Below are 14,510 nucleotides of genomic sequence, written 5' to 3'. Positions count from 1 at the left end.
ATTAAAATCTGATTTTCAAATAAGTATTTAACACCTAAGGTGTCAGGAGGAGATTAAATGCATTATCTCTGCCCTCAGATAGCTTCAAGCCTAGGGAAAAATTAGATGTAGGTAAAAACAAGAAATGCTTTGAAAGCCCAGAAGAGAGACCAACGTCACCTTCAATTAGAAGTGTTTCCTGATTAAAAAGCTGAAATGACTGTTCATCTCTATAGTCCCAGAGAGCCCTGTGCATTTAACACAATGTGTTCTAACTTATGAGGACATTTCCTCAATTATAATGTGAACCCCTCTAACGGCAGGACTCCATCTTATTTATGTCTGTATAAGTACCGGCCACAGAGAAGATGCTGAATCAATGCTTGCTGTATGATTGGCAAGTGAATGAAACCAAAATTTCCCCATAGCTGGATTAACTGCCACTTTCTACTCTGTAGCTCCAGAAACAGATGTAAGCACACGCACCTCACATGTACACCCTTCACTCAAACAATCAGTTAAATCAGACCAGAATATAGCATGAAATTCAGGGGAAAACAATGCTTAACATCTCCAGTGACCGGTGAAGCTCTCATTTTCAAAAATGACTGACAGGACTACAGATATTACAGTGCATGTAACTGTAAAAGTTTGATTAATTCAACATAGGCAGCCCTACAGATAATTAGGTGAAAAAAGAATCTCTTCAACAAAAATATCTCTTTGGTTTAACCCTTTGAAGGACCACGTTATAAAACAAATGCTATCTGATAGGCGAAGCAAATTCTACCACCTTCCCATGAACTGATTCATGACAATTGCTAATCAAATGAGCCACCAAGTGAGATTCTTTGGAGCAATGAAGTTAGGATGGGTTACTTTTGTAGATAAAGATCCTGGCCATCAAAGTCTATAACATGAAGTCTCACCCAGCAAACCAAGACAAAATCAGACCCCATGGCTCTTTGGATTTGAGGGAGTGGGGAGCTGAGGAAGGAGACTTGGCATCCAGAAAGTGTCGATCTATCGAAGAAATAAATTAAGAACTAGAAATGGAGCGAAATAAATGCCAGGTAAAACTGTTAGTTATTCTACAGTTTGTCCCTGCAGCTCATATCCCACCACCTTCTCTGCAGTTGAGCAGACTCTTAGAAATTCAAACTTTGCAATTAAAGATCATTTGAAAAATGTGACCATATATTTTTGCTGCTGGCCTTAAACAGGACTTCGGCAACCCAAAAGAATTAATGTCCCCCTTTCAGTAACTACCTAACACCAGAGAATGAATGGGATAGAGATATATGTGATGCAGTAAACTTCCTTTCTCTTTTATTCTGTTCTAATTACTTGGTAGGAAGGGAGGGAACATTTTAAAATAGCAACATGAATTGACAGGTGGAACTCCCCATACTCAAGTTACAGATCCAAGTTTGGATATCATTAAGGTTGCTTTTTTCCTTTTCGTTCTTTTTAAACAGATTAAGACATTGAGAAACTCATTTGAAAGACACATCTGGAAAAAAAAAGTAGTATAATCAGGTTTAAATGAGAGAAAGTTGAAAATTATCCAATTCAAAGTAGGTATATTTTTACTTACATGAATAACAACCTTAAAAAAATACACATACACATTCATATCTCAAGTCAAATTTGGCAGACTGTAAAAGAGAGCCATCTGGGAACTTAATTCCTAAGACATGACTTTACAGTATTGCTGCAAAATCAAGCACCTTTTGAAGCTTTAGAGATCAGCTAAATCCTTAAAATATCATTTTGAGCCTCCGTTATTTTCACAAGGGAAATACGTGAACATTAATTTCGCTTCCAACTACTGTTCCTTTGGTAACTAGTACATGTAAAAATAACAGATTCTTGATTTCTCCACCCTCCATTTGATAAACAGACCTTTTAAAAAAACTCAGTCAATAATATCTCAAGTCACATTTTAGAACTAAAATATTAATATCGTAAATAACAAAAGAGTAAGTGTACACTAAAAAATACTTTTTCTTTGCATGACAAATATTGTGTTCAAAAGCATCGCCATCCTATAATTGTATTATGAACAGAATGCATCTAAGGAAGTGCGAAAAACTGGATTGGAATGGTAAGGGGGTGGAAACAGAAAACATGTTTATAATCTGTTCAAATTCTCAGCTTAGAAATTTCAATATATAATTTGGTTTAGAGCAATGGTTTAAATGCAGGACTTAGTCTGAGTCAAAATGCTAGACACAAAATTAAAACCTTTAATGTTCAACTCTACCTTTCTGTCAACTTCAATCCTCCAATACAGGACGTCTGGGCTGCTCTGTTGAGTTGCTTTCCACAACGAGCCATTGTTCTGTGCCTCTTAATGACCAGATGCCACCAAAGCCCATGACACTTGCTGTAGGAGCTCTGCAGTGTGCTGTGGTTGCTCTCCCACAGGCCTTTTAGAGAAAGTGTGCAGAGATGGCCCTGTGGGAGTCACACCCCCTCTTCTCTGCAGATTGTGTGTGTTTCTAAGCTCAGTATGGATATTTGGTAAATGGTTAATAATACAGTGCAGTTAATCATTGGTGCAGAAGCTAAATTTCATGGCCTCACGAAACATCTCAACTAGGACAGGTTCAATCTCAATCTACCATTCATGGAGGCTAAGTCCCCAGTTTGCTTACTACCCTTTCGGGAAGAAAAGGAGTAAAGATACACCCTGTCCATCAAAGTCAGGAATGTCAAAATTAAAAGTATCAACTGACTTTTGCATATATGTAGTCCCAAAATAAGTGGAATAATTCAAACATATTTGGAAAAGTTCAAACTATTACTTCCTTCAAATAAAATAATTCAGTTAGAAAATTAATATGTATAATTACAGAAATATAAAGAGTACCCTAGCTTGTTTGACTAGCGAAAATTGTTACAAAGTAAATGGTAAATCTCAAACTACTGGAAAATAAGATTTGTACTCAGGGTCTGGATTAGTGAAGTGATTCAACAGCAGTGGGTCTTTATATTAATTGCTTCAGCTCTTGCCACTCATTCTCACCACACACAACTCTCCTAGGCTCTGTGTGTCATCTATGCTTTTAATAACATAGATAGTGGACTGTCATCCACTAACAAAAAAAAATACCTCACATTTGCCAACATGTAGTTCTTTGCTCTCAGTATGTTCTGCAAACGTGTATCTTAGATTACATGTGCAGGAAGACCAACAACAGGTCTATGAACTGTTAATGCAGTATCTTAGGGGTTGAATTTTGATAGAGCATTTAAAATAATAAATAGTTTGCCACACTTCTGCTAATTTTTTTTTTTTTTTCGGTACGCAGGCCTCTCACTGTTGTGGCCTCTCCCATTGGGGAGCACAGGCTCCGGCCACGCAGGCTCCGCGGCCATGGCTCACGGGCCCAGCCGCTCCGCGGCATGTGGGATCTTCCCGGACCGGAGCACGAACCCGTGTCCCCTGCATCGGCAGGCGGACTCTCAACCACTGTGCCACCAGGGAAGACCCCTGAGCTTTTTTGTTTTGTTTTTTTTTTTTTTTACTTTTGCTAATTTTAATGTACATGGATGGGCACGGTAATGTCCAAGTACTCACACCTTACTGCACGCTCCAAATACAATGAGCCTTTCCGTAAAACGAACAAACATACTAACACAGAAATACATGTTATTATATTAGTAAGTAAAAAGTCACACTTCAGCTGAAAATTTATGTCAGTATCCTCCCTTCCACACAATTATCTTGCTGGCAGAGTGGAAATCTAAAAATTTGAAGTCAAGCCCTCTCAACCTCAGCACTACTGATATTTGCGATCAGAAATTCTTTGTTACGGAGGCCACTAAATACCCTTTTGAACTGAAGGGTATTTGGCAGCACCCCTGACCCCCAGGATGGCGGTAGCACCCCATCCCAGCTATAACAACCAAAAGTATCTCCAGACGTTGCCAAATGCCCCCAGTTGAGAACCACCAGCCTAACCAACACCAAGGCTTTTAATCTACAATAAATATAGGACAAGATCTTTGACCTACAGAAGCCTCCACGTTACATAAGAACTGAAACTAAAGAGAAATGCATTACTATTTCGTAAGGAATTATTTGCTTTCCTTCACATTTTCCCTTCCTTCTATAAAAATGCCATCTCAGGGCTTCCCTGTGGCGCAGTCGTTAAGAATCTGCCCGCCAATGCAGGGGACACGGGTTCGAGCCCTGGTCCGGGAAGATCCCACATGCCGCTGAGCAACTTAAGCCCCTACGCCACAACTACTGAGCCTGCGCTCTAGAGCCCGCGAGCCACAACTACTGAAGCCCACGTGCCACAACTACTGAAGCCCGCGTGCCACAACTACTGAAGCCCGCGAGCCACAACTACTGAAGCCCACGTGCCACAACTACTGAAGCCCGCGCTCTACAGCCCGTGCTCCGCAACAAGAGAAACCACCGCAATAAGAAGCCTGCGCACCGTAACGAAGAGTAGCCCCTGCTCGCCGCAACTAGAGAAAGCCTGCGCGCAGCAGTGAAGACCCAATGCAGCCAAAAATAAATAAATAAATAATTTTTTTTAAAAAAAAATGCTATCTCAGGGCAGAGGAGCTCTGGCCAACCATTTAAAGAAGCTGTCTGCCAGCTTTGTCACTCTCCACCCTCCACTTCCTTTGCAGCAGTCCCACGATCGACCCCTGTGCTCTTTGGTCCAACAAGACGGAGCTGTCGGGGCGATGCTCTTAATTAAGAGTGTCGAGGTCCTCATGCAGATGTTCTCACTAGGACTGCTTGGACACCTCTTGCTTTTATGGACTTGTGGTTTCCACTGAAACAAGTTGTTCTGCATACTTCCTACTACGGCTGTAACTACGTGACCTCCCGGTTTCGGTTTGTCACTAACTTAATTTCATTGAAGGCTGAGCCCAGATACTGATTTTTCCTGAACACTTTAGACCCAGTGTCTCATGAAACAGGCTCCAGGCAAGTTTCACTCAGGGCACTCTTGTTATTAGAAGCCAACAAACATGTTTTATTAAGTTCATAGCCTCCCTGAACATCGGCTACAGAGTTTCAAAACAGTATGATTTTAAGGGGAAAAGACATTTCTTCTTAATAGACAGCAACAACTGAAGAAAAACACTTTGAAAGTTAAAAATTTCTTTGCCCATCAGATAGGTCATATGAGAGAATGCTGATTAGGAAAAATAAATTCATCCATAGTTATTTTTCATGGAAATTAAACATGACCTCGAATACTGCAGAAGTAAACATGCCATTTTGGTGATGAAACTTAGCATCTCTCAACAATCTTCCAATTAATCAGAAATGCTAACAGACCCATCCCTGCTATGCACGTATCACTGCTGTGTCGTTTAGAAATGCTTGTTCAACAGAACTAGAAGCATATAGATATGAAATGGCTTGTTCATTTAAAAATATATCATTGCTTTTAAAAGATTAATCCTACCCAGGTTTTTAGGTTATATGGCTAAAGACAATGTTTACTATAAAAAATATTTATAGACAGGGTTATTCTTCTTTAGAAAAAAATCTTGACCATATTTAAGATTTTACAGTCATTTTTTAATGACTTTAAAGCTATTACAACAGAGATATTAACTCTTCAAACTTAGTCTTTGAATTGGTAAAAGCTAATTTTTTCATTTCTATTATTTCTATAGATAGAATAAGGTGTTTATTTTTTTCCAATGGAAAAATGCTAATTATGTTTAAGAGCCATGATAAGGAGGAAGTCATTATTACAAAATTAAATCATTTTCCTGTCACACTGAGCTGGTAACATGAGTTTATTCTGATTCACTGAAAGCAAATTTAGATTTATAAGAGAAAAATCTTACAAGAGTTTAAAACCAGATTTCCTGAAACCATATACTCAAACACAAACAGCATTTTCCATCTAAAACACAACACAGACGCCTGCGCACATGTTTTCACACACACCCCCCCCCCACTTTCACTTTCTCATCCATACTATTAAAAGAGTGAAAAACAGTTCATTTTTAGAAATCAGCCAGTTGACAAAAGTCATTAGCGGTACATGTTGGTCCCAAGCACCGCTGCTTTCCAAATATTAAGTCTCTTTTATCACTGTCCCACTCTCATTTTTATGTTAGCAATCATGTCTTAATTTCAAATAATTTTTACTCTGTAAGCTAAAATATAACCTTCTCCATTTTCTTTATAAATATAATGAGCATCCTCACCATTAGCAACCAAACACTATGATGTTGGACAAGCATTAAAATATAAACCACCATTTTGGCTAATACAGGAATCTAAAATAATAAGATACCATGGTCTCAGTTACAGACAGCTTCACACTCACAATCCCTAAACTATTTCTTAAATGGTCTGTTTTGGAATGCAAACAGAGGAAGACGGAGGGACAATTCTCCTGTAATCAGAGCTCTCAGAAATTATTTACACTTAAGCCACAAGCCCTAAGTTTAAAAAAACATGTAACAAACCAGTGAAACTTACTTGACAGTGACTCGATTTGATAAATCCTGTAGATCCCCAGGATGGAAAAGCTGGGCTTCTTTCAATCCAATCTGTTCACAAGCTTTCAAAAAAACGTTTATATTATCCTGTGAAAAGAAGTGGAAAGTGATTGCTTAGCCGAGCTCTCTCTCAGACAAAGGTTACCAATTTTTATGATATAACTTCCAAGCTTCAAAGTCCAATTACAGCCAGCAAAAAAGGAGGAAGCAAGACCAAGCCACTCATGTACGTAAAAAAAAATAATATTAATACATGTGCACGTATAGCCTTTCAGTTTTCCAGAGCATAAACGGCAGTGCTCTCTCATGCCAGGCATATGCTGTTCCTGTGATCTTTGTGACTGACACGTTAAACATTACCTGTTATAGGACAAGTGCCTGGCCACTGAGCAGTAATCTACACTTGGATGTCAGCTCTGCTCTGCAAACAAACGCCCTCTTCCCAGCTTTGCACGACAAGCCTCACCTCTCCTCTTTAAAAATAACTCCAGCTACTGACATTCACCCACCCAGAAACTGTTGGCAGGGAAGAAAGAAGAGGAGGAACATTCTGTTTCTATGATTACAAATTACAGAACGACTGTGGAATACCACACCTGGAATCTGGGTTTGGTTGCTAACCCGGCTCCTGACAGACAGGGAAACCACACTGTAGGACCCAGGAGAAGCCCAGTGATCATTGGCTGAGCCGCAGAGCTGAGGTGTGGTCATTACTCATGCCCTGCACCTGCCTCAGGAAGGGCCTCCACAACGGGAAAATCTAGGTTGCCCTCCTGTCTAACTTCAAAACCCAAATCCTCCATTCACAAACCAAGGCTCTTCATTCACGTCAACAGCTGCACCAACACTGACAATAGTAGAGACACACCGGGTGAGCAAAATTAGCTGGAGCTTCTATCTTTACTCCACTTCAAAAAAGAAAATCCTTTATGGGCTTGAGCTTGTGCAGATGCCATGCGACTCTTCACCTTCCACGTTGTTAGGTTCTCAGGCAAGAGAATGGCCTCCTCACATGCCAGCACAGGCTGGTCCCCTCACACCTGCTGGCAACGCCACATCTGAGGGGTGAGCCGCTCAGGGCCCCTGAAAGCTCACCTCACTCCCTAACAGGTGGCCGCGAGGGTCCTCTCTGCCACGTGGAGAGAGGCAGTTACCCTTTTCCCATGCTGGGAAGCTCATCTCCACAGGAAGAAAAGGCAGGCTGCGATGGCAACGTGGGAGGGAATGATCGAAAGGGAAATGAAGTAAGGTGAAGAGGCTAAATTCAACAGTTTGGGTTCTTGGTGTGTGAGAGGACTTAGGGAAAGGGGAAGCAAATGTATGGCAGAGAAAAACAATGCTGTTAGGGAGCTCAGGGACATTTAAAGAAAACCTGTTTGTAGCGGTAGGATGTTAGTCTAGTGTACGTACTATCAGTAAAAGGCAGCGCGAACTACCTAGCTGAAAGCTGCCATCCATGATTCATTTTATTCATTTTGAACAGAGGTCAAAGATTAAAGGAACTTAAGTCAAAAGTTGAACAGCTCAATGGAAGGCATTCAGTCTGAGGAGCAGTAGGCTCCTCAGGTGTGGTGCCTTAGAAACAGCCCTTGAATAGCTCTCTCAACTTGAGTGCCAGTGAACTGAAGCAACAAGTTACCTGCCCCATACACCCGACATACAATGGTGGGACAGGTGTAGGGTAACCAATAGACACACTCCAGTTCAATGTGTGCAGAAAGGAAAGGTCACTGATTCTGAAGTCCTGCAAAGCATAGGTTGGCAGGTCCTTCATTAGGATTCAAGGCCAGGGAACACCTCCTTCATGGTTTTCTGCTTCACTCTCCGGACACTTGGCTCCGCCTTAAAAATTATCTTTCCATTTCCTTGGAAAGTAGCTTGTGTTTGCAGATGTGTACCTTTCTCAGTCTGCTTCCTGGCTGAAGAAGTTTGGAGGACTAAAGGTCTTTTTATTTTGTAATCCTCTTTCCCTTTCAGTCTAAGTTTACAAAGTTTCTGCAAATATGATTCCCTCAAAGTTTATGCAAATACAATTCCCTCAAAAATACCATATGTCTTCTGTGAATCTTATTGGACTTCACTCCCTTAGACAAAAGCCACAACCACAAATTCCTTCAAGACAAGCCCTTCTCTTCATGTGCTGAGAAGACTGAGAGACACCACCCTTAAGCTTCTTAGAAGCCCTATTGCTAGACCAGACAGATTTCCAAGGTACCACTTTGTATCTTTCTAAGATCTTAAGCAATTGTACAACCACACCCTCAGCTTCATCGTTAGACCATCTTGTTTTCCTGCAAGTGCTCTGAATTTGATCTCTGCCAAAAACCCATTTCTCAATTCTCTTGATATTTTTCAGAAAAAAATTAATCATTTATTAACATAAAGAGACTGATAATTCCCCAAACCAGCAATTCCTGTGACCCCTTGTGTTTACTATTCTACCTGTCACTTCACCTTTCGCATTTTACTATAATCATCAAGAGGAAGCCAGGAAGCACATTAACACTCCACCAGGAAATCATTTCAGCTAGAGCATCTAGTTAATTAGGTACAATTTATAGGTATAAGGGAGTGACTATCACGTGAGAATCACTGGGACCACTTTAGAAGCTGGCTACAATACTTGTACAACAAAGAACAGAGCCTGAACCAAGATGGCGGAGTAGAAGGACGTGCTCTCACTCCCTCTTGCGAGAACACCAGAATCACAACTAACTGCTGAGCAATCAAGGACAGGAAGACGCTGGAACTCACCAAAAAAGATACCCCACATCCAAAGACAAAGCAGAAGCCACAATGAGATGGTACGAGGGGCACAATCACAATAAAATCAAATCCCATAACTGCCAGGTGGGTGACTCACAAACTGGAGAAGACTTACACCACAGAAGTCCACCCACTGGAGTGAAGGTTCTGAGCCCCACGGCAGGCCTCTGAACCTGGGGGTCCGGCAACGGGAGGAGGAATTCCTAGAGAATCAGACTTTGAAGGCTAGCAGGATTTGATTGCAGGACTCTGACAGGACTTCGGGAAACAGAGACTCCACTCTTGGAGGGCACACACAAAGTAGTGTACACATCGGGACCCAGGGGAAGCAGCAGTGAACCCAGGGGAGACTGAACCAGATCTACCTGCTGGTGTTGGAGGGTCTCCTGCAGAGGCAGGGGGTGGCTGTGGCTCACCGTGGGGAGGGGGACACTGGTGGCAGAAGTTCTGGAAGGTACTCATTGGCCTGAGCCCTCCCAGAGCCTGCCATGGGTCCCACCAAAAAGCCTGCAGGCTCCAGTGCTGGGTCACCTCACGTCAAACAGGGAGGGAACCCAGACCCACCCATCAGCAGTCAAGAGGATTAAAGTTTTACTGAGCTCTGCCCACCAGAGCAACAGCCAGCTCTACCCACCACCAGTCCCTCTAATCAGGAAACTTGCACAAGCCTCTTAGATAGCCTCATCCACCAGAGGGCAGCCAGCAGAAGCAAGAAGAACTACAATCCTGCAGCCTGTGGAACAAAAACCACATTCACAGAAAGATAGACAAGATGCAAAGGCAGAGGGCTATGTACCAGATGAAGGAACAAGAAAAAACCCCAGAAAAACAACTAAATTATAAGTGGAGATAGGCAACCTTCCAGAATAAGAATTCAGAATAATGATAGTGAAGATGATCCAGGACCTTGGAAAAAGAATGAAGGCAAAGATCGAGAAGATGCAAGAAATGTTTAAGAAAGACCTAGAAGAAATAAAGAACAAACAGAGATGAACAATACAATAACTGAAATGAAAACTACACTAGAAGGAATCAATAGCAGAATAACTGAGGCAGAAGAACGGATAAGTGACCTGGAAGACAGAATGGTGGAACTCACTGCTGCTGAACAGAATAAAGAAAAAAGAATGAGAAGAAATGAAGACAGCCTAAGAGACCTCTGGGACAACATTAAACGCAACAACATTTGCATTATAGGGGTCCCAGAAGGAGAAGAGAGAGAGAAAGGACCTGCCAAAATATTTGAAGACATTATAGACATTATATATTTCCTTCCCTAACATGGGAAAGGAAATAGCCACCCAAGTCCAGGAAGCACAGAGAGCCCCATACAGGATAAACCCAAGGAGAAACACGCTGAGACACATAATAATTAAATTGGCAAAAATTAAAGACAAAGAAAAATTATTGAAAGCAGCAAGGGAAAAACGAAAAATAACATACAAGGGAACTCCCATAAGGTTAACAGCTGATTTCTCAGCAGAAGCTCTACAAGCCAGAAGGGAGTGGCATGATATACTTAAAGCGATGAAAGGGAAGAACTTACAGCCAAGATTACTCTACCCGGCAAGGATCTCATTCAGATGCGATGGAGAAATCAAAAGCTTTACAGACAAGCAAAAGCTAAGACAATTCAGCACCACCAAACCAGCTCTACAACATATGCTAAAGGAACTTCTCTAAGTCGGAAACACAAGAGAAAAAAAGGGCCCACAAAAACAAACCCAAAACAATTAAGAAAATGGTCATAGGAACATACATATCAATAATTACCTTAAAAGTGAATGGATTAAATGCTCCAACCAAAAGGTACAGACTGGCTGAATGGATACAAAAACAAGACCCGTATATATGCTGTCTACAAGAGACCCACTTCAGACCTAGGGACACATACAGACTGAAAGTGAGAGGATAGAAAAAGATATTCCATGCAAATGGAAATCAAAAGAAAGCTGCAGTAGCAGTACTCACATCAGATAAAATAGACTTTAAAATAAAGAATGTTACAAGAGACAACGACATTACATAATGATCAAGGATCAATCCAAGAAGAAGATGTAACAATTATAAATATATATGCACCCAACATAGGAGCACCTCAATACATAAGGCAACTGCTAACAGATATAAAAGGGGAAATGGATAGTAACACAATAATAGGAGGGGACTTTAACACCTCACTTACACCAATGGACAGATCATCCAAAATGAAAATAAATAAGGAAAGAGAAGCTTTAAATGACACAATAGACCAGACAGATTTAACTGATATTTATAGAACATTCCATCCAAAAACAGCAGATGACACTTTCTTCTCAAGTGTGCCCAGAACATTCTCCAGGATAGATCACATTTTGGGTCACAAATCAAGCCTCAGTAAATTTAAGAAACTTGAAATCATATCAAGCATCTTTTCTGACCACAATGCTATGAGATTAGAAATCAATGACAGGGAAAAAAATGTAAAAAACAAAAACACATGGAGGCTAAACAATACATTACTAAATAACTAAGAGATCACTGAAGAAATCAAAGAGGAAATCAAAAAATACCTAGAGACAAATGACAATGAAAACACGGCAACCCAAAACCTATGGGATGTAGCAAAAGCAGTTGTAAGAGGGAAGTTTATAACTATAAAAGTCTACCTCAAGAAAGAAGAAAAATCTCAAATAAACGATCTAGATTTACACCTAAAGGAACAAGAGAAAGAAGAACAAACAAAACCCAAAGTTAGCAGAAGGAAAGAAATCATAAAGATCAGAGCAGAAATAAATGAAACAGAAACAAAGAAAACAATAGCAAAGATCAATAAAACTAACAGCTGGTTCTTTGAGAAGATAAACGAAATTGATAAATCATTAGCCAGTCTCATCAAGAGGGAGAGGACTCAAATCAATAAAATTATCAATAAAAATAAAAATGAAAAAGGAGAAGTTACAACAGACACCGCAGAAATACAAAGCATCCTAAGGGACTACTACAAACAACTCTATGCCAATAAAATGGACAACCTGGAAGAAATGGAAATATTCTTAGAAAGGTATAACCTTCCAAAACTGAACCAGGAAGAAATAGAAAGTATGAACAGACCAATCACAAGTAATGAAACTGAAACTGTGATTAAAAATCTTCCAACAGGGCTTCCCTGGTGGCACAGTGGTTGAGAGTCCGCCTGCCGATGCAGGGGACACAGGTTCGTGCCCCGGTTGGGGAGGATCCCGCATGCCGCGGAGCAGCTGGGCCCATGGGCCATGGCCACTGAGCCTGAGCGTCCGGATGCTCCGCGGCGGGAGAGGCAACAGCAGCGAGAGGTCCACGTACCACAAAAAAATAAAAATTAAAAAAAATAAAGAAAATCTTCCAACAAACAAAAGTCCAGGACCAGATGTCTTCACAGGTGAATTCTATCAAACATTTAGAGAAGACCTAACACCCATCCTTCTCAAACTCTTCCAAAAAATTGCAGAGGAAGGAACACTCCCCAACTCATTCTATGAGGCCACCATCACCCTGATACCAAAACCAGACAAAGATACTACAAAAAAGGAAAATTACAGACCAATATCACTGATGAATATAGATGCAAAAATCCTGAATAAAATACTAGCATACAGAATCCAACAACACATTAAAAGGATCATACATCATGATCAAGTGGGATTTAACCCAGGCATGCAAGGATTCTTCAATATATGCAAACCAATCAATGTGATACACCATATTGACAAACTGAAGAAGAAAAACCATATGATCATCTCAATAGATGCAGAAAAAGCTTTTGACAAAATTCAACACCCATTTATGATAAAAACTCTCCAGAAAGTGGGCATAGAGGGAACTTACCTCAACATAATAAAGGCCATATAGGACAAACCCACAGCAAACATCATTTTTAATGGTGAAAAACTGAAAGCATTTCCTCTAAGATCAGGAACAAGACAATGATGTCCATTCCCGCCACTATTATTCAACATAGTTTTGGAAGTCCTAGCCACAGGAATCAGAGAAGAAAAAGAATTAAAAGGAATACAAATTGGAAAAGAAGTAAAACTGTCACTGTTTGCAGATGACATGATACTATACATAGAGAATCCTAAAGATGCCACCTGAAAACTACTAGAGCTAATGAATGAATTTGGTAAAGTTGCAGGATACAAAATTAATTCACAGAAATCTCTAGCATTCTTATAAACTAATGATGAAAAATCTGAAAGAAAAATTAAGGAAACACTCCCATTTACCACTGCAACAAAAAGAATAAAATACCTAGGAGTAAATTTATCTAGGGAGACAAAAGACCTGTATGCAGAAAACTATAAGACACTGATGAAAGAAAGTAAAGATGGTACCAACAGATGGAGAGATAAACCATGTTCTTGGATTGGAAGAATCAATATTGTGAAAATGACTCTACTACCCAAAGCAATCTACAGATTCAATGCAATCCCTATCAAATTACCAATGGCATTTTTTACAGAACTAGAACAAAAAAATGTTAAAATCTGTATGGCGACACAAAAGACCCCAAATAGCCAAAGCAGTCTTGAGGGAAAAAAGTGGAGCTGGAGCAATCAGACTCGCTGACTTCAGACTATATTACAAAGCTACAGTAATCAAGACAATATGGTACTGGCACTAAAACAGAAATATAGATCAATGGAACAGGACAGAAAGCCAAGAGATAAACCCATGCACCTATGGTCAGCTAATCTATGACAAAGGAGGCAAGGATATACAATGGAGAAAAGACAGTCTCTTCAATAAGTGGTGCTGAGAAAACTGGACAGCTACATGTAAAAGAATGAAATTAGAACACTCCCTAACACCATACACAAAAATAAATTCAAAATGGATTAGTGACCTATATGTAAGGTAAGACCGGACACTATAAAACTCTTAGAGTCAAACATAGGAAGAACACTATTTGACATAAATCACAGCAAGATATTTTTTGATCCACCTCCTAGAGTAATGGAAATAAAAACAAAAATAAACAAATGGGACCTAATGAAACCTCAAAGCTTTTGCACAGCAAAGGAAACCATAAACAAGACAAAAAGACAACCCTCAGAATGGGAGAAAATATTTGCTTAACGAATCAATGGACAAAGGATTACTCTCCAAAATATATAAAAAGCTCATGCAGCTCAATATTCAAACAACCCAATCCAAAAATGGGCAGAAGACCTAAATAGACATTTCTCCAAAGAAGACATACAGATGGCCAAGAAGCACATGAAAAGCTGCTCAACATCACTAATTAT

At 40.2% G+C, this 14,510-nt stretch overlaps 1 protein-coding gene across 15 annotated transcripts in view; it reads right to left on the bottom strand.

Annotated features, from left to right (window-relative positions):
- Positions 1–14,510, bottom strand: part of LMO7 (LIM domain 7) — a 202,728-nt gene that overhangs the window by 90,948 nt on the left and 97,270 nt on the right. For all 15 annotated transcript variants that reach the window (XM_073795312.1, XM_073795314.1, XM_073795316.1 and 12 more), the window contains one exon: positions 6,458–6,564. In XM_073795312.1, the coding sequence (XP_073651413.1) occupies positions 6,458–6,564 (107 nt within the window). The remainder of the gene's footprint in view (positions 1–6,457; positions 6,565–14,510) is intronic.

This window comes from Tursiops truncatus, chromosome 18, assembly GCF_011762595.2.
Source record: "Tursiops truncatus isolate mTurTru1 chromosome 18, mTurTru1.mat.Y, whole genome shotgun sequence".
NCBI lineage: Eukaryota > Metazoa > Chordata > Mammalia > Artiodactyla > Delphinidae > Tursiops > Tursiops truncatus.
Note: the sequence above shows the minus strand (reverse complement) of the source record. Positions and strands in the feature narration are given on the sequence as shown.